The sequence below is a fragment of the Emys orbicularis genome, chromosome 7 (genome assembly GCF_028017835.1).
Source record: "Emys orbicularis isolate rEmyOrb1 chromosome 7, rEmyOrb1.hap1, whole genome shotgun sequence".
NCBI classification, from domain to species: domain Eukaryota; kingdom Metazoa; phylum Chordata; order Testudines; family Emydidae; genus Emys; species Emys orbicularis.
In genome coordinates this window covers 131,132,522-131,152,275 of record NC_088689.1, presented here as the reverse complement: position 1 = coordinate 131,152,275, position 19,754 = coordinate 131,132,522, and the positions used below count along the sequence as shown (strand labels likewise).

At 66.0% G+C, this 19,754-nt stretch overlaps 1 protein-coding gene across 2 annotated transcripts in view; it reads left to right on the top strand.

The window, feature by feature from the left end:
* The window catches only part of CPNE9 (copine family member 9), a 46,036-nt gene extending 28,142 nt beyond the window's left edge, over window positions 1-17,894 (top strand). For both annotated transcript variants that reach the window (XM_065407595.1, XM_065407594.1), the window contains 10 exons: window positions 1,166-1,241; window positions 2,001-2,054; window positions 3,128-3,189; window positions 4,190-4,236; window positions 11,196-11,377; window positions 11,813-11,940; window positions 13,620-13,722; window positions 16,773-16,830; window positions 17,201-17,274; window positions 17,742-17,894. In XM_065407595.1, the coding sequence (XP_065263667.1) occupies window positions 1,166-1,241; window positions 2,001-2,054; window positions 3,128-3,189; window positions 4,190-4,236; window positions 11,196-11,377; window positions 11,813-11,940; window positions 13,620-13,722; window positions 16,773-16,830; window positions 17,201-17,274; window positions 17,742-17,894 (937 nt within the window). The remainder of the gene's footprint in view (window positions 1-1,165; window positions 1,242-2,000; window positions 2,055-3,127; window positions 3,190-4,189; window positions 4,237-11,195; window positions 11,378-11,812; window positions 11,941-13,619; window positions 13,723-16,772; window positions 16,831-17,200; window positions 17,275-17,741) is intronic.
* The last annotated feature ends 1,860 nt before the right edge of the window (window positions 17,895-19,754 follow it).

Below are 19,754 nucleotides of genomic sequence, written 5' to 3'. Positions count from 1 at the left end.
GCAGGCGGGGGCACGTCCCCAGTGCCTGTCCCCCCCCCGTCCAGCTACTGTCTGGCCTTAGGCCTGATCCTTGGTCTGCCCTGGCCATAACTCCCTCCCCCTTGCTCTCCCTGGGCTCACCCTGGGCTGCTGCCTGTGCCCATGCCACTGCTCTCCTGGACACCCTGCAGCCAGTGGGTCTCCTCAGCCAGCCTCCAAGCTCTGGGGCACAGGGAGCCAGTCCCTGAGTCTGTCCAGAGCGAGCGGGAGCAGCCCTTGGCCTGGCTGGGTTCCTGCCCCTACCCGCTGGGCCCCACCTCTCCGCCCTGCTGGGGCTGCCTGCTGGAAGGCTCCTGTGTCTGGGCACCAGGGCTGCCCCTTCTCTCATTTTCCAGCCACCCCCTTTCTGCCCTGCCTGTGAGCAAGGGCTAGTGGGCACTGGGCTGGGAGCCAGGACTCCTGGGTTCCCTCCCTGGCTCTGGGAGGGGAGTGGGGGCCGGTGGGTTAGAGCAGGGGGGCTGGGAGCCAGGACTCCTGGGTTCTCTCCCCAGCCCTGGGAGCAGAGTGGGGTCTAGTGAGTTGGATCAGGGGGGCTGGGAGCCAGGACTCCTGGGTTCTCTCCCTGTGTAACGGTGACAGACCCCGTGAGCTAAAGGCATGAGCCTCTACTGGATGAGTTAAAAGCTACACAGCCCTTAGCTAAGGCTGGAGCAGACTCATTAATCTCCAAGTGATCTCAGTGCCACTAGATGGGACAGCACCACGCCCAGCAGGGCTCTCCCTGGTTCTGGGAGGGGAGTAGGGTCTAGTGGTTAGAGCAGGGGGGCTGGGAGCCAGGACTCCTGGGTTCTGTCCCCAGCTCTGGGAGGAGAGTGGGGGCTGGTAGGTTAGAGCAGGGGGGGCTGGGAGCCAGGACTCCTGGGTTCTGTCCCCAGCTCTGGGAGGGGAGTGGGGTTGAGAGGTCAGAGCAGGGGGGAATGGGAGCCAGGACTCCTGGGTTCTCTCCCCGGCTCTGGGAGGGGAGTGGGGTTGAGAGGTCAGAGTAGGGGGCTGTCTCCCAGGCTCTGCCCATGGTGTGCCAGGTTATAGTGGGCAAGGCCCCCTGTGCCCTCTCCCCCCACTACAGGCTGAGTGAGTATCCGTGCTGCCCACTAATGCCTGCCTTGTGCTCGTTCTCTGCACACAGCCACGATTTCATCGGGGAGTTTGCCACGAGCTACCGGGAGCTTTCCCGCGCTCAGAGCCAGTTCACAGTCTACGAGGTGAGGCCTGCTGCTGCCCAGCTCTCCTGGTTCCCCCCACGCCCGGCTCAGCCCCACTGGGGTTCGGGGCCTGGGCCAGCTCAGGGGCATGGAGGAGTTCTCCCAGTGGGCAGCTCTGGGCTGGCAGGCGTTTGCCCGGACTGGCGGCTCTCGTGGGGGCCTCACTCACATGGCGTTTGCTGCAGGGTTAGAATCCAGGCGAGATTCTGGGCTTGGGAATTTAACTGGCAGCAAAGAGGGGGCTGTCTGGAATGGCTGGGGGAGATGGCAGCCCAGGGGGGGCCATCAGGAACGGCCAGCAGGGCTGGCGGTACAGGGCAGCTGGTAGTATGGGGGGGTGTCTCAGGAACAGCCTGGGGGGCTGGCAGCAAAGGGGGGCTGTCAGGAATGGCCACGGGGCTGTCGGCCCAGGGGGGCTGTTGGGAACGGCTGGGGGGGTTGCAGCCTGGGGGGGGGCTGGCAACCCAGGGGGGTGGTTCTCAGGAACGGCGGGGGGGGGGGGCTGGCGGCCGGGGGGCGCTGTCAGGAACAGCCAGGGGTGACGATATGGGGGTGCTGTCAGGAGCAGCTGCGGGGGCTGGCAGCATGGTGGGGGACTGTCAGGAACTGCCAGTGGGGCTGGCAGCACAGAGCGGCTGGTTCCCCGGGGCGGGGCTGTCAGGAACACCTGGGGGGCTGGCGGCTGGGGGGGCTGTCAGGAACACCTGGGGTGTGTGTGCTGATGTTGGGGTCCCTGAACTATTCCTCTGGTTCCGTCAGGTGTTAAATCCAAAGAAGAAATGCAAGAAGAAGAAATACATCAACTCTGGAACGGTGAGTGAAACCTGCCGGAGCCCCTGAAGGAATGCACGCCCCCCCAGGCCAGGCAGTGCCCCCAACTCCCTCTTTGCCCCTTGCCCACTGCATGCTGCCCCCTGCCCCCTTGGTGACGCACCTCACGGCTCCCTCCCTTCAGCTCCGACGACCCCTGCGCCTGCCCTGCAGCCTCTGTCTGTCCTGGGGGGACAGGAGAGGGGTGTCTCCAGCTCTGTCTCCCTGCAGAGTGGGGGAGGGTTTCTTTGGGGGTTACTGGGGAGACGGGGTATTTGGGGGGTCTCTATGTGGAGGGGCAGAGGTCTGTTGGGGGGTCTGTCCGGAGGGTGGTCTCTGACATTCTGTTTCCAGTAACTGTCTCTAGATGTCTCTCTGGGGGCCTGTCTCTGGGCAGAGGCGGGCCCTGTCTCAGGGGGAACCTGTCTTGGGGGGTCTGTCTCTGGGGAGAGCGGGGGCCTGTCACGTGGGGCTGTCTCGGGGTGTCTGATTCTGGGGTCCTGTCTCAGGGGTCCTGTCTCAGGGGGGGCTGTCTCTGGGGAGAGCAGGGTCCTGTCTCAGGGGGCTATCTCATGGGGGCCTGTCTCTTGGGAGAGTGGGGGTCTGTCTCTGGGGGCTGTCTGTAGGGAGGGGGGGCCTATCTCAGGGAGCTGTATTGGGGGGCTCTGTGGGGGGGCTGTCTCAGGGGGCTGTCTGTAGGGAGGGGGGGCCTATCTCAGGGAGCTGTATCAGGGCCCTGTCTCGGGGGGCTGTCTGTGGGAAGGGGGGCCTGTCTCGAGGGTCTGTCTGTGGGGGGGGGTCTGTCTCGGGGGGCTGTCTCAGGGGACTGTTTGTAGGGAGGGGGGCCTATCTAAGGGGGCTGTCTCAAGGGTCTGTCTCGGGGGGCTGTCTGTGGGGAGGGGGGGCCCTGTCTTGGGGGGCTGTCTGTGGGGGGGCTGTTTTGGGGAGCTGTCTGTAGGGAGGGGGGCCTATCTCAGGGGGCTGTCTCAAGGGTCTGTCTCGGGGGTCTGTCAGTGGGGAGGGGGGCCTGTCTCGGGGGGCTGTCTTGGCGGGCTCTGACGTTCTGTCTCCGGCAGGTGACCCTTCTCTCCTTCGCTGTGGAGTCCGAGTTCACCTTTGTGGATTACATCCGAGGCGGGTGAGCGGGTGCCAGGGACCCCCGCTGCACGCGCCCGCCAGGCAGTTCTGTTCAAACCCCTGCACTCCTCAGCCCCTTTGGGGTTTGTTCCCCACCCCCCCGCCCACCATGCCCCCATGGCCCTGGCCCAGCCTCCCGCACGGAGCCCCGAGGGACTTGTGCACCCGCTGCTGGCAGCCCCCGCTGTGCGGGGAGACGGGCCATGGCCTCCGAGGGGCAGGGGACAGCGGGCGGGAGGTGGGAAGAGCTAGTAGAGAGCAGGAGAGGGAACCGGTGCTGCTGGTGTTGGGGGGAGGGGTGGCAGGGGTCTGCGGGGGCTGGGAAGGGGGGGCTGGAGTAAGGGGAGTTTGGGGGATGGGAGGGTGGTGGGTGGGGGAGGGGTGCTGGAGCAGCATAGTTTGGGGAGGGGAGTGAGGTTGAGGGAGGCGAGCGAGGGGAGCAGGGTTGAGTGGGGTGGGGGGAGGGGAACGGGGTTTGGGGAGGAGTGGGGCTGGGGGAGGAGGGTGGGGGAAGGGCAACAGAGTTGAGGGGAGTAGGGCTGGGGGAAGGGAGCGGGGCTGAGGGGAGTGGGGTGGGGGAGCAGGGCTGGGGGAAGGGCAACAGAGTTGAGGGGAGCAGGGTTGAGGGGAGTGGGGTTGGGGGAGCAGGGCTGGGGGAAGGGAGCGGGATTGAGGGGAGCGGGGCTGGGGGAGGGGAGCGGGATTGAGGGGAGCAGGGCTGGGGGAGCGGGATTGAGGGGAGTGGGGCTGGGGGAGCAGGGCTGGGGGAAGGGAGCGGGATTGAGGGGAGCAGGGCTGGGGGAGCGGGATTGAGGGGAGTGGGGCTGGAGGAGCAGGGTGGGGGAAGGGCAACAGAGTTGAGGGGAGCAGGGCTGGGGGAGCGGAGCGGGGTTGAGGGGAGTGGGGTGGGGAGCAGGGCTGGGGAGGGGGGAGGGGAGCTGGGAACGCGTTGTTGGGGAGCTGAGGGAGCGCTCTCTCACTCTCTCCTCCTGCCTCCGCAGGACACAGCTGAATTTCACAGTCGCCATTGATTTCACGGCCTCCAACGGTGAGTGCTATGTGCGGGCTGGGCCCAGATGTCTCCCACGGGAACCGAGGGACAGCTCAGCCCCGGGTCACCCCCGAGCTCCTTTCCCCTCCACCCTTCTCACGGCGAGGGCCTGGGGGTCCTGGCTCCAGGGAGCTGCTCTCCAGCCCATTCTCGCCCCCTGCCCCAGTCCCAGCTACCCGCCCCCCAGACTCTGAGGGCCTGCCACAGGGTTCCTTAGAACAGGGGTCAGAGGGGCTAGGTGATGGGAGTCTTGGGGAGGATATGGGGGCAGAGGGCAAGGTGGTCAGAGGGACCCTGGGGGGGTGTCACAGAGTGTGGAGGAGTCAGGGCCCTGCACCCCCACTTTCTGCAATTCACCGGGACTCTCAGCCAGCCGGTAACACAGAAGGTTTATTAGACGACAGGAACACAGATCAAGACAGGTCTTGTAGGTACAGAGAACAGGACCCCCTCAGTTCAGTGCATCTTGGGGGACAGGGAGCCTAGACCCCAGCCCTGGGTCTCCGTTTCCCCAGCCAGCTCCAAAGTGAAACCCCCTCCAGCCGTCTCCTCCTCCAGCCTTTGTCCAGTTTCCTGGGCAGAAGGTGTCACCTGGCCCCAGCCCCCTCCTGGCTCAGGTTACATGCTCAGGTACCGTCCTTCAAGTGAAGTCACCCCCTGATATCCCATCACCAATGCAGACAGTCCCAGTAAAATTCCCATGCAACATCCCCAAGTCAATCATCCCCACTCCCTGCTCCGTCACATCTCTCCCCCCTTCGAGACTGAACTGAGTGGGGTCACTCTGACCAGTGACCTGGGGAAGTTCAGGGCCCCCTCTCCGGGACAACGCGTCCGCTATCAGGTTGGCACTTCCCTTCACATGGACCACGTCCATGTCATAATCCTCCACCTCAGGAGCTTGGCGTTGGCTCCTTTCATCTGGTGTAGCCAGGTCAGGGGAGAGTGGTCGGTGTACATGGTGAAGTGTCGCCCAAAGAGATATGGCTGGAGTTTCTCAAGGGCCCACACCATGGCCAGGCATTCCTTCTCGATGGTAGCGTAGTTTTGCTCCCGGGGTAGCAACTTCTTGCTCAGGTACACGATGGGGTGTCTCTCCCCCTTTTCATCCTCCTGCATTAGCACCGCCCCCAGTCTGAGGCGTCGGTGAACACCATAAAGGGCTTGTCAAAGTCTGGGTTTGCCAGAACTGGGCCACTGACCAGAGCCTCCTTCAGCGCCCAGAGAGCCTCCTGGCACTGCTCGGTCCAGACCACCTTGTCTGGCTTCCCCTTCTTGCATAGCTCAGTGATGGGGACGGCTATGGAGCTAAAGTGGGGCACGAACCTTCGATAGTACCCCGCCATTCCAATAAAGGCCTGGACCTGCTTTTTGGTTTGCGGGGCGGGCCAGTCTCTGATCACCTCCACTTTGGCTGGTTCTGGCTTTAGGCAGCCGCTCCCCACCCAATGGCCCAGGTAAAATACTTCAGCCATCCCCACCTTCCACTTCTCAGCCATTATGGTCAGCCCAGCCTCCTGGAGTCGGTCCAGCACTTGTCTAACCTGGGACACGTGGTCCCCCCAGGTCTGGCTAAAGACACAGATGTCATCAATATACGCCACGGCAAAACTCTCCATCCCCCTCAGTAGCTGATCCACAGGCGCTGGAAGGTGGCCGGTGCTCCCTTGAGGCCGAAAGGCAGGGCCAGGAACTCATGGAGCCCCAGAAGGGTGATAAAGTCAGATTTCAGCCTGGCATCGGCATCCAGCGGCACTTGCCAGTAGTCCTTTGTAAGATCCATGGTGGTAAGGTAGTGAGCTCCTCCCAGCTTGTCTAGGAGCTCGTCAGGCCTGGGCATGGGGTAAGCATCAGACACGGTGATGGCATTAAGCTTCCGATAGTCCACACAGAACCGGATCGACCTGTCCTTTTTGGGGACCAGCTCCACTGGCGAGGCCCAAGGGCTGGAAGATGGCTGGATCACCCCCAAAGCCAGCATCTCCCTGACCTCTCTTTCCAGGTCTTGAGCAGTTTTCCCTGTGACTCAGAAGGAGGAGCATCTTATAGGCAGGTGCGATCCTGTCTGCACCCGGTGGACAGTCAGATTAGTGAGTCCAGGCTGGTTGGAAAACAGCTGTCGATACAGATGCAGCACCCCTCTGATCTCAGCTTGCTGGGCAGGTGTTAGCTGCTCAGAGAGGGAGGAGCCAGCTCTTGTCTCAGGGAATAAATCTACTAAAGGGTCATCTCCCTGCTCCTCCCAATGTCCACACATGGCCAACACCACATTCCCCGTCATAATATGGCTTCATCATATTCACATGGTACACCCGGGGGTGGTGTGCCCGGTTCGACAGCTCCACCACATAGTTTACCTCATTTAGTTGCTTGACAACCTTGAAAGGGCCTTCCCAGGCAGTCTATAGTTTGTTTTTCCTCACGGGGATGAGAACCATCACCTGGCCAGATTCTCCTTGGCCAAGCCCATGAGCTCAGCAAGTCTTTCTCGGTAAGTCAAGACGTATTCCATCACAGATTCTCCATCGGGAGTGGCCTTCCCCTCCCATTCGTCTCTCATCAGATCCAGGGGCCCCCTTATCCTTCTTCCATATAACAGTTTGAAATGCAAAAACCTGGTAGACTCCTGGGGCACTTCCCTGTATGCGAACAGCAGGTGAGGTAAGTACTTGTCCCAATCCTGCGGGTGCTGGTTCATAAAGGTTTTCAGCATCATCTTTAGAGTTCCATTGAACCTCTCCACCAGCCCGTTGGATTGGGGGTGATATGCTGAGGCCCAGATGTGCCAGATCCCACATTTCTCCCACAAGCACCGGAGCAGGGCCGACATGAAGTTGTATCCTTGGTCTGTCAAGACTTCCTTGGGGAACCCCACTCGGCTGAAAATAGTCCGCAGTGCATCTGCCACGGTGTCTGCTTCAATGGAAGATAAGGCCACTGCCTCGGGGTAGCAGGTAGTGAAATCTACTACCACCAGGATGTATTTCTTCCCCGACCAGGTCGTTTTGCTTAGAGGCCCCACTATGTCCACAGCCACCTTCTGGAAAGGCTCCTCTATGATAGGCAAAGGTCTCAAAGCTGCTTTCCCCTTGTCCCGGGCCTTCCCCACCCTCTGACAGGGATCACAGGATCGGCAGTACTGTCGGACTGTAGTAAAGACTCCAGGCCAGTAAAAGTTCTGTAGCAGCCTCTGTCTGGTGCGCCAGATTCCCTGGTGTCCTGAGAGAGGGATGTCATGGGCCAGGTACAGTAGCTTGCGGCGATACTTCTGGGGGACCACCAGCTGCCTTCCTTTGGCACTTCCTCCCCACCAGGGTGGGGTCCTGCGCCTCTGATAAGGTACCCTTCCCGAGGTCAGGGCATCGTGCCCCTCGCCGGCTCTGGCTACGGCTCATGACTAGGGCGTTCTGGGGGTTGCTTGGCCAATCCTCTAGGTCACCCCCCATCAACACCTCAGTGGGCAAATGGTGGTGCACCCCCACGTCCTTGGGGCCCTCCTTGGCCCCCCATTTCAGATGTACCCTCGCCACGGGCACCTTGAATGGGGTCCCACCCACACCCATCAGGGTCAGGTAGGTATTGGGCATCACCTGATCTGGAGCTACCACCTCGGGCCGGGCCAGCGTCACCTCAGCGCCCGTGTCCCAGTATCCATTGACCTTCCTCCCATCCACCTCCAGGGGAACAAGGCACTCGCTCCGCAGGGATCGCCCCGCGCCCACCCTATAAACGGAGAACCTGGTGTCCGGAGCATCCAGCCCCCCAGAGGAGCTGGCCTGGAGCTCTCCTCCCTCTTGAGCAGTTGATAAGCTGCCAGCCCCCCCTGCCTGGGAAGCCTGCCCCTCCTCCGGCTGGGTCCCTACCCAGTTAACCCTGTGAGGGTTTGATTTGCTCAGTCTGTCCTTGAGCTTGGGGCACTGGATCCGTATGTGACCTCTCTGGCCACAGTAATAGCAGCTCATGTCCCGTTGGTCCCCTCGAGCCGGTCGGTTGGTTCTGATGCCGATTGTTCCCCTTGGGAGGGGGTTCTCCACATTCCCCCTTTGGGAGGGCCAGGGCTGGCTCTAACTTTTTTGCCGCCCCAGGCAAAAAAGAAGAGCGCCGCCCCGCCGTAACACACACCCACCCCCCCGAGCGCCGTGCCGTCAACCCCCCCCACCCCCCAGCACTGGGCTGCCCAACCCCCCGCCCCGAGTGTCGCGCCGGGCCACCCAAACCCGCCGGGCCACCCAAACCCCCCGAGCACTGCGCCGGGCCGCCCAAACCCCCACCCCGAGCGCCGGGCTGGGCCGGACCGTCCAAACCCCCCAAGCGCTGCGCCGGGCCGTCCAAACCCCCACCCCGAGCGCTGGGCCGGGCCGGACCGTCCAAACCCCCCCGAGCGCTGCGCCGGGCTGCCCAAACCCCTGCTGCTGCGCCATGCCGCCCAATCCCCTGGAGCGCCAGACCGGGCTGCCGAAGCCCCCGCCTCCCCCAGCGCTGCGCCGCCGAAACACCTCCCATGCTGCCCGGCCAAAACAAAACAAAACAAAAAAAACCACCGCAAGCGCCCCCCGCCACCCCAACATTGGCCGCCCCTTCTAAGGTGCCGCCCCAAGCACGTGCTTGGTCGGCTGGTGCCTGGAGCCGGCCCTGGGGAGGGCCCAGGGTCACTCTCTCTCGGTATCATGGTGGGCTTATTCCTTTGGGACTCCTCCTTTCTACCCCCTGACTGGCTGTCCACAAACTCGTCGGCCAGCTGCCCTGCACTCTGCAGTTCCTCTGGCTTTTTGTCCCCCAACCATATCCTCAGGTCGGATGGGCAATGTTCATACAGTTGCTCCAGTACAATCAGTTTAACCATATCCTCCTTAGTCTGGGCCCCATTCGCCCACTTATGGACATATCCCTGCATTCGAAGGATCAGTTCCAGATATGTGACCTCAGGGGTTTTACGCTGACTCCGGAATCTTTTCTGGTACGCCTCGGGAGTCAGCCCCAACTCGCGGAGCAGGGCCTTTTTGAACAGTTCAGAGTCCCCTGCCTCCGCCCCTTTCATTTGGCTGTACATCCCCACGGCTTTGGGGTCCAGTAACGGGGTGAGAAACCAGAGCCTGTCAGCAGGGTCAACCCTGTGCAGCTCGCAGGCCGTCTCAAAGGCAATCAGGAATTCATCTATGTCCTCCCCTTCCTTAATCTGGGACAGATGGGCTTATCAAAGCTCCATGCAGTCCTGGGTCCCCCCTCACTCACTGCAGCAGGGGGCTCTCTGCTCCTCAGCCTCGCCAGCTCCAGTTCATGCTGCCCCTGCTTTTCCCAATCCTCACGCTCCTTTTTCCGATCCTCCCGATCCTTCTCTCGATCTTCCAGCTCTCTCAGTTTTAGCTCCCATTCCAGCCGCCTCAGCTCCAGCGATGGGGAGCTCCGCCGGGAGGATCCCCTGCTGGCCGCAGGGGTCACGGTGCCCTCGGTGTTCGCTGGGCTCCTTCCAGCCCCTCCCCTAGCCATAGGTAAGAGGGGCCTCGGGATGCCCTCGGCAGCAGTCTGACCCCTCCCAGCCAGGACAGACCCCGGTGCCCCGCCCTGCATCTGCTGGGCTGCTTCCCTCAGAGATAGGGATCGGTTTATCCGAGCGATCTTCCTCCTCCAGCTGGACAATCAGCTGTTCTTTGGTGAGCTTCCCACTGCGCAGGTCTCTCTGCCTGCATAGCTCCACCAGGTCCCTCCTCTCACTGGCCCCAAGTTACTGTAGTTACTGTGGACTCGCAGGCTTGTGTGCTCTCAGCTCCCCACGGTTTCCTACTGTGCCAGCCCTTCTCCAGGTCACCACCTCTCTCCCAGGGTCAAGCCGCAGACGACTCCGCCCCTGGAACTGCTCGCCGCAGTCCCCAGGGGGACCCCGTTCCTGCAACAGTCCTTCTCGCTGGTCACACACTCCCAGGGGTTAAGCGTAGCTCCTTCGCCCCCTGAAACTGCCCCTCTCTGAGCCTTCAGCACACCTGGTCCTCGTCAACCCCCCTTCGTTTTACTGCTCCCCAGTCACTTACAGCAGGAAGTGCCATCCACGGGGTACAGTACATCCCACCCTGCCACCAGTTGTCACAGAGTGTGGGGGGGTCAGGGCCCTGCACCCCCACTTCCTGTGATTCACTGTGACTCTCAGCCAGCCGGTAACACAGAAGGTTGATTAGACGACAGGAACATGGTCCCAAGCAGGACTTGTAGTTACAGAGAACGGGACCCCCTCAGTCCGGTCCATCTTGGGGGGCAGGGAGCCTAGACCCCAGCCCTGGGTCTCCTTCCATTTCCCCAGCCAGCTCCAAACTGAAACCCCCTCCAGCTGTCTCCACCTGGCTCCTCCTCCAGCCTTTGTCCAGTTTCCCGGGCAGAAGGTGTCACCTGGCCCCAGGCCCCTCCTGGCTCAGGTTACAGCTCAGGTATCGGTATCCCATCCCTAATGCAGACAGTCCCAGTAAAACTCCCACGCAACATCCCCAGGTCAATACTCCCCTTTCCCTGCTCCGTCACAGGGGGCAGGGGCGGGAGGGGCCTGGAGAGGATGGGAGGAGGGAGGAGCCCAGGGTGGATGGGGTGTGGGATGGGGCCAGGGGAGGATGGGATGGGGCAAGGGGCCCGGGGATGGGGCGGGGCAAGGGGCCTGGGGCGGATGGGGTGGATGGGGCGAGGCAAGGGGCCCAGGGCGGGGTGAAGTGGATAGGGCGAGGCGGGGCGAGGGGCCCAGAGTGGGACAAGGGGCCTGGGGCAGACGGGGCAGTGGTGAGGAGCCTGGGGTGGATGGGGTGGAGCCAGGGGCCTGGGACGGGGTGAGGACCCCAGGGCAGATGGGGCGGGGCCGGGTCCTGGGGCAGGGTGAGGAGCCCAGGTGGGATGGGGCAAGGGGCCCGGGGCGGACGGGGCAGGGCCGGGGGCTGGGAAGCACGGCCCAGCCTGAGGCGGGTGCTGCGTGTGCCTGGCAGGGGTCCCGTCGCAGCCCACCTCGCTGCACTACATGAGCCCATACCAGCTGAGCGCCTACGCCATGGCACTGAAGGCCGTCGGCGAGATCATCCAGGACTACGACAGCGACAAGCTCTTCCCTGCCTACGGTTTTGGTGCCAAGATCCCGCCTGACGGCAGCATTTCCCATCAGTTCCCCCTGGTAGGAGGCAGTGCCAGGGCCTCTGCCAGCCCCACGCCAGCCCGAGGCTAGGGGCGCTCCTCAGGGCCCCCAGGACCGGGTGGGATGGGAGGTGATGCCCAGCGGTGGTATTGCCCTGGGTCCTGACTGCTGCTCCCACTATGCAGGGCGGGCCGGGAGGAGACGGGCCAGCGTGGGGCATTTTGGAATGGGATAGGGCAGCACGCAGGAGGGCAGGCTCCAGGGAACCCCACCAGGCCTTCACGCTCTGCTCCAGCCCTGGGGATGGGCTGGCGATCCCATGGGTCTTTTGCTGACTGCAGGCTCCTGTGGGGAGAGCCCTCTGGGTGCAGAGCCCTGGAGAGGGCCCAGCCCTATGGCTGCCCCCGGCACATGCACACCCAGGGCCTTGCCCCAGCACTGAGCCCAGCCTGCCCTGGCTTTCTCCCCTGCTAGAACAGCGACGTGGAGAACCCGAGCTGCGTGGGGATCGATGGCGTCCTGGAGTCCTACTTCCAGAGCCTGCGCACGGTGCAGCTGTACGGGCCCACCAACTTCGCCCCCGTCATCAACCAGGTGGCCCGGTGAGTGGGACAGAGGCTGCACCACGGGCACGCTGGGAGGGTGCCCTCCTGTGCTCCAGAGCCCTGCAGCCGGTGCTGGCTGCAGGGGGTGGGGGTGGGGGCTCCGGCTCAGAGCTCGGGGCCCGGCACTGGCTGCGGGGGAGGGGTGGGGGCTCCGGCTCAGAGCTCGGGGCCCGGCACTGGCTGCGGGGAAGGGGTGGGGGCTCCGGCTCAGAGCTCGGGGCCCGGCACTGGCTGCGGGGGAGGGGGTGCCGCTCAGAGCTCGGGGCCCGGCACTGGCTGCGGGGGAGGGGGGGCCGCTCAGAGCTCGGGGCCCGGCACTGGCTGCGGGGGAGGGGGGCCGCTCAGAGCTCGGGGCCCGGCACTGGCTGCGGGGGAGGGGGGGCCGCTCAGAGCTCGGGGCCCGGCACTGGCTGCGGGGTGGGGGCTCTGGCTCAGAGCTCGGGGCCCGGCACTGGCTGCGGGGGAGGGGGGCCGCTCAGAGCTCGGGGCCCGGCACTGGCTGCGGGGGAGGGGGGACCGCTCAGAGCTCGGGGCCCGGCAGTGGCTGCGGGGGAGGGGGGCCGCTCAGAGCTTGGGGCCCGGCACTGGCTGCGGGGGAGGGGGGCCGCTCAGAGCTCGGGGCCCGGCACTGGCTGCGGGGTGGGGGCTCTGGCTCAGAGCTCGGGGCCCGGCACTGGCTGCGGGGGAGGGGGGCCGCTCAGAGCTCGGGGCCCGGCACTGGCTGCAGGGGAGGGGTGGGGGCTCCGGCTCAGAGCTCGGGGCCCGGCACTGGCTGCGGGGGAGGGGTGGGGGCTCCGGCTCAGAGCTCGGGGCCCGGCACTGGCTGCGGGGGAGGGGGGGCCGCTCAGAGCTCGGGGCCCGGCACTGGCTGCGGGGTGGGGGCTCTGGCTCAGAGCTCGGGGCCCGGCACTGGCTGCGGGGGAGGGGGGCCGCTCAGAGCTCGGGGCCCGGCACTGGCTGCGGGGGAGGGGGGCCGCTCAGAGCTCGGGGCCCGGCACTGGCTGCGGGGGAAGGGGGGGCCGCTCAGAGCTCGGGGCCCAGCACTGGCTGCGGGGGAGGGGTGGGGGCTCCGGCTCAGAGCTCGGGGCCCGGCACTGGCTGCGGGGGAGGGGTGGGGGCTCTGGCTCAGAGCTTGGGGCCCGGCACTGGCTGCGGGGGAGGGGGGCCGCTCAGAGCTCGGGGCCCGGCACTGGCTGCGGGGGAGGGGGGCCGCTCAGAGCTCGGGGCCCGGCACTGGCTGCGGGGGAGGGGGGGCCGCTCAGAGCTCGGGGCCCGGCACTGGCTGCGGGGGAGGGGGGGGGCCGCTCAGAGCTCGGAGCCCGGCACTGGCTGCGGGGGTGGGGGCTCTGGCTCAGAGCTCGGGGCCCAGCACTGGCTGCGGGGGAGGGGGGCAGCTCAGAGCTCGGGGCTAGCAGGAAGCAGCAGGCAAGGCCACACTTGAGAGCTGAGCTTCAGGGCTGGGCCGAGCAGGTGTTGGAGGAGCCGTGGGCTCTGTGGGGCTATGGCCGGGCACCCTGTGTGGCAGCCAGGCGGCGCAGCTCCCAGCATGGCCCCGAGGAGCCACGCCTGGCTGGCGGAGAGAGGGGGAAGTTCTAGCAAACCGCCCCGTGACCAGGGCCCCGTGGGGGGCAGAGCGGGGCTGGCACGAGTCCCCTGCCCTCTGCATTGTGCCCTAGCTCGGCTGCCCAGATGACGGACGGATCGCAGTACTACGTCTTGCTCATCGTCACCGACGGCGTCATCTCTGACATGATGCAGACCAAGGAGGCCATCGTCAACGTGAGTGGGACGGGCGGGAGCAGGGGCACTAGGGTGACCAGATGTCCCAATTTTATAGGGACAGTCCCAATTTTGGGACTTTATCTTATAGAGACACCTATTACCCCCCACCCCCGTCCCGATTTTTTACATTTGCTGTCTGGTCACCCTAAGGGGCACTGCCGGAGGGGGCGGGGGCAGCCCGGTCCCGCTGCAGGCAAGGGAGCCCTCGTAGGGGAGCTGGGCTGGAGCCAGCATCTGGCAGTTCGACTCAGCACCCTCCCACTGGCCTGGGTCTCCCAAACTCAGCGCTATCCAGGGTGGCAGAGACTCGCTCATGTGAGGCTGGTCTGTCCTGGCCCCCCCCACCCGGCCCTTATACGGTATTCACTCCCCCGGGTGGCTCCTGGCTGCTATTCCCCTCCTCCCCCCTCGCCCAGCCGTCCCCTGAGCGCTGGTCCCCCCCTTCCCCCTGGCTGCCCCTGCGTGCTGTTCCCTCCCCCCACCCGGTCATCCCCTGCGCGCTGTTCCCCTCCTCCCCCCTCGCCCAGCCGTCCCCTGCGCTCTGTTCCCCCCCTTCCCCCGGCTGCCCCTGCACGCTGTTCCCCCCTCCCGGTCATCCCCTGCGCGCTGTTCCCCCCTCACCCAGCCATCCCCTGCACACTGTTCCCCCCTCCCCCCTGGCTGCCTCTGCGTGCTGTTCCCCCCCCCCCCCCGGTCATCCCCTGCGCGCTGTTCCCCCCCTCGCCCAGCCATCCCCTGAGTGCTGTTCCCCCCATCGGCCGTCCCCTGCACGCTGTTCCCCCCCTTCCCCCTGGCTGCCCCTGCGCGCTGTTCCCCCCCTCGCCCAGCCGTCCCCTGCGTGCTGTTCCCCCCCTTCCCCCTGGCTGCCCCTGCACGCTGTTCCCCGCCCCCCAGTCATCCCCTGCACGCTGTTCCCCCCCTCGCCCGGTCATCCCCTGCACGCTGTTCCCCCCCTTCCCCCTGGCTGCCTCTGCGTGCTGTTCCCTCCCCCCCCCGGTCATCCCCTGCGCGCTGTTCCCCCCCTTGCCCAGCCGTCCCCTGCATGCTGTTCCCCCTCCCGGTCATCCCCGCGTGCTGTTCCCCCCCTTGCCCAGCCGTCCCCTGCACGCTGTTTCCCCCCCTTGCCCCTGGCTGCCCCTGCGTGCTGTTCCCCCCCCCCCGGTCATCCCCTGCGCGCTGTCCCCCCCCCTCGCCCAGCCATCCCCTGAGTGCTGTTCCCCCCCACCGGCCGTCCCCTGCACGCTGTTCCCCCCCTTCCCCCTGGCTGCCCCTACGCGCTGTTCCCCCCCTCGCCCAGCCATCCCCTGCGCGCTGTCCCCCCCCTCGCCCAGCCGTCCCCTGCGTGCTGTTCCCCCCCTTCCCCCTGGCTGCCCCTGCACGCTGTTCCCACCCCCCAGTCATCCCCTGCATGCTGTTCCCCCCCTCGCCCGGTCATCCCCTGCACGCTGTTCCCCCCATTCCCCCTGGCTGCCTCTGCGTGCTGTTCCTTCCCTCCCCCCCCGGTCATCCCCTGCGCGCTGTTCCCCCCCTTGCCCAGCCGTCCCCTGCACGCTGTTCCCCCCCTTCCCCCTGGCTGCCCCTGCACACTGTTCCCCCCTCCCGGTCATCCCCTGCACACTGTTCCCCCCTCCCGGTCATCCCCTGCGCGCTGTTCCCCCCCTCACCCAGCCGTCCCCTGCACGCTGTTCCCCCCCTTCCCCCTGGCTGCCTCTGCGTGCTGTTCCCTCCCCCCCCCGGTCATCCCCGCGTGCTGTTCCCCCCCTTGCCCAGCCGTCCCCTGCACGCTGTTCCCCCCCCTTGCCCCTGGCTGCCCCTGCGTGCTGTTCCCCCCCCCCCGGTCATCCCCTGCGCGCTGTCCCCCCCCCCTCGCCCAGCCATCCCCTGAGTGCTGTTCCCCCCACCGGCCGTCCCCTGCACGCTGTTCCCCCCCTTCCCCCTGGCTGCCCCTACGCGCTGTCCCCCCCCCTCACCCAGCCATCCCCTTTGCGCTGTTCCCCCCCTTCCCCCTGGCTGCCTCTGCATGCTGTTCCCTCCCCCCCGGTCATCCCCTGCGCGCTGTTCCCTCCCCCCCGGTCATCCCCTGCGCGCTGTTCCCCCCCTTGCCCAGCCATCCCCTGCACGCTGTTCCCCCCCTTCCCCCTGGCTGCCCCTGCGTGCTATTCCCCCCCCCCAGTCATCCCCTGCACACTGTTCCCCCCTCCCGGTCATCCCCTGCGCGCTGTTCCCCCCCTTCCCCCTGGCTGCCCCTGCGTGCTGTTCCCCCCTCCCGGTCATCCCCTGCGCGCTGTTCCCCCCCCTCGCCCAGCCGTCCCCTGCGTGCTGTTCCCCCCCTTCCCCCTGGCTGCCCCTGCGTGCTATTCCCCCCCCCAGTCATCCCCTGCACACTGTTCCCCCCTCCCGGTCATCCCCTGCGCGCTGTTCCCCCCCTCGCCCGGTCATCCCCTGCACGCTGTTCCCCCCCTTCCCCCTGGCTGCCCCTGCACGCTGTTCCCCCCTCCCGGTCATCCCCTGCACGCTATTCCCCCCCTCACCCAGCCATCCCCTGAGCGCTGTTCCCTCCTTTCTCCCTGGCTGCCCCTGCGTGCTATTCCCTCCCCTCCCGGTCATCCCCTGCACGCTATTCCCCCCACCCTCGCCTCGCTGGCTCCTGTGGATTATTCCCCCACCCCACCCCCGCCGGCCCCTGTGTGCTATTCCCTCCCCCTCGCCCGGTTGGCCCCTGTGCATTATTCCCCCAGCCGTCTCCTGCGCGCATTTCCCTCACCTCACCCAGCCCCTGCGTGCTATTCCCCCCCTTGCCCAGCCAGCTCTGGGGTGAAGCTAGTGCCGCAGCTCCGGGCCCAGGCTGACTGGGCCTGAGGGCTCCATTCCCTGGGCAGCAAGGCCCTGGAGCGCAGGGGTACTGGCTGGGCTGCCCGTGCCCCAGCCGTGCCCCCTGAGCCCTGTGGCAGCTCTGGGAACAGCAGCAGGCCCCAGGCTGGCGAGGCATGGAGGAGCCGCAGGTGGCAGGCCCAAGGCTGGCAGTAACTCTCCCCCTTGCCCTGCAGGCCTCTGCCCTGCCCATGTCCATCATCATCGTGGGAGTGGGCCCGGCAGAGTTTGATGGTAAGTTCGGTGCCCAGGTGCATTGTGGGTGTGCAGGGCTGAGCATCTGGCACTGGCCATGGCTTGAGGCCGCTCACGGGGCGCTTGCAGAGGTCTCCTCTCTGCTGGGGGGGGGGGGGGGCGTTGGAGTCCCAGGGTGCTGCGAGGGGGCAGGGCGGTATGTGTCTGCTGTGAGGTCAGGAAAAGCAGGCAGCAGGGCCAGATGCACAGAGCACCCGGGGGGCGGGGGGCAGACAGCACCCCCATGTCACAGCACTGGGTCAGCCCAGCCCAGCCCCATGGGGACAGGTGTGTGGGAGGGAGCATGAGAGGCTGGTGGGGGATGTGATGGTGACAGCTTGTAAATGTTGACTGGAGTCCCCATCCCCAGCCATGGAAGAACTGGATGGCGATGACGTGCGGGTCTGCTCCAGGGGGCGCTATGCAGAGCGGGACATCGTGCAGGTAACTCGCGCTCACCCCCAGCACTCCCTGGGCTGCCTCCGACCCAGCATGGCCCTCAGGACGGCGTGGTGGAGGGGGGCACAAGGGCTGGGGAAGGACCTCGGGCCCCTCGAGCCCCCAGACACGCATGCAGCCCCCCTCCCCTGACCCCCACACGGTGCCCTTGGGCTGCGATGGGCCAGGAGGGCAGCACCTGCTGCACTGTCTCTCCCTCGAGCCAGAGTGTGATGTCGCTTACCTGAGAACTTGGCCCAGGACCGAGGGTGGGGCTCCGGAGCTCCCGCTCCCTAGGCCAGTCCCCTGGGAGGTCCCGGCGGGAGCCCTGCACTGCCCTGTCCCCTGGGGGCACTTGGGGGCCTAGCACTGCCCCCCCGGTGGCTGCAGGGGGTGCTCGGGGGCCCAGCACTGCCCTCCTGGTGGCTGCAGGGGGTGCTCGGGGGCCCAGCACTGCCTGTCTCATGTTGCAGTTCGTGCCATTCCGGGATTACGTGGATCGCTCCGGTAACCAGGTGCTGAGCATGGCGCGCCTGGCCAAGGACGTGCTGGCCGAGATCCCGGAGCAGCTGCTCTCCTACATGAAGAGTCACGACATCAAGCCCTGCCCTACCGACCCACAGTAGCTCCTCCTCTGTGCAGCCCAAGCCAATCAGACACTGCTGCTCCTGCCGGGCCTGAGACCGCGCCCCCCCAGCCCGCACCTGCCTGAGCCGAGCTGGCTGTCGCCCCCTGGAGGCAGCCCCAGAGGCTGGCTCGGCCCTGCAGGGCTGGCACTGTGCCTCTGTCAGGGGGGAGGGCAGCTTCCTGGGGCTGGCCTGGGCTCCCTTCCCTGCCAGCTGCGGGCAGCCCAGGGGCCTGGGAGCAGGGCAGGGTCAGAGGTGTTCAGCAGTGTCTCGTCAGGCCCCCCCCCCCCGGCCTAATAAGGGGGCGCGGAGCCCTGCTCTGTCCAGATCCTGCCAATAAAGCTTTGTAGGTGCCCTGGTGCCTGTGTTGTGCTGGGGCTCGGGGCAGCGCCTTGGCTCAGGCCTCGCAGGCTTGTTCTCCTGCCAGCCCCCCACTGCTTCCTGCTGACACGGCAGCGTCAGGCTAGTGCTGTCAGCTGGCACGCGGGGCTTCCTCCTGGGTCCTTGCCCAGGCCGCGGCAGTGTCCCCAGCAGAGCTAGGCCTGGGCCTGAGATGGCAGCGGGGTGTGGGAGCCACACGCACTCGGTCCCAGTGCCCTGCCGCGTGGAGCTGTGGCCAGGGGCTGCTGTTCCTTGGGCACCTGCTGATCATGGGCAGCGGGCTCCATACTACATGGCTTGGCCAGTGCTGCCTCCCTCCAAACCTGTCTGGGGCTCCCACCCACCATCTCTGCTGGGGGACGTGGGCGAGGGCATGGGGCGACTGGGCCACCAGCTCCTCTGTGCTGAGCGCTCGCCCAGGAAATCCCTGGCTCCATGGTTGCCAGGGACGGGCCGAATTGAGCCCCGGATCCCCCGTGCTCTTCGGTCTGAGCTGGGCAGATGGATGAGCTGGGGGCAGGGCTAACGGGCCTCAGGCACATCCCAGGTCGTGAGCCCAGGATTCGTGTGCACACTCTAGCCGAGGCCATTTCTTCAGACTGACCCTGCAGCTCTTGGGGGTGGGCGTCGGTCCCTGCTCCGATAAATCAGGACAACTCTGCCAGCCTCAGCTGGGCTCAGTGGGACCTGCTGGGGAGCCCAGCTCTGTTCAGGGCAGGTCACTGCAGGCAGCTACGGAGCTGGCCTGCCTCCCTGCTCTGGATGGGCCAAGCAGCTGCCGCATCCCCACACACACTTTAGTGCGAACACTCACGGGTGACAGGCGGGGCATGCCGTGGTGGGGCGGTAGGGGGCAGGGAAGGGCCATGACACAGTACTACAGCTGCCCTGTGTGGGGGTTCTGTGCTGGGCTGTTGTGTGCTGTCGTGCCACGAGGCATTATGGGGCTGGCACAGCCTACAGCTAAGGAAGCAGTTAGCAGTAAAGGGTTTTAGTGATCTACCCGTAGCACGTCAGTGCAGGCTGCGTCCTAGCCAGTCCCTGGTCACCAGGCACAGCTTGGTGAGACTTCTGCCAGCCAAGAGCAACGTCCCTTGTGTTAACCTCTCTAAACGAGCACTGAGGGCCGTTCCCAGCGTGGGCATATGTGGCCAAAGCACCCATGCACGCCCAGCGGCCTCTTAGCTATGCCGCAGCCCTGAGTATGGAGCCCTCACAGTCACCCCCCACCTGAAAGATTGTGGCCAGTCCTGGGACACACAGAGCACTCAGGGCTGAGACAGCACCAGCCCAGGCCACAGGCAGTGGCAGCAGCCCCTCCAGATATCACTGCTCAACGGCAGGTGGGGAGCATCCAGAACCATCTGCCTTCACAGACCCCTCGGGCCCAACTGCTCCCCTGGGTGGGCTCTGGCACTGCAGCATGGAGGGAGCTGCTCTGGGCCCCCCTCTCCCCCAAGTCACTTTTGCATGGGCATC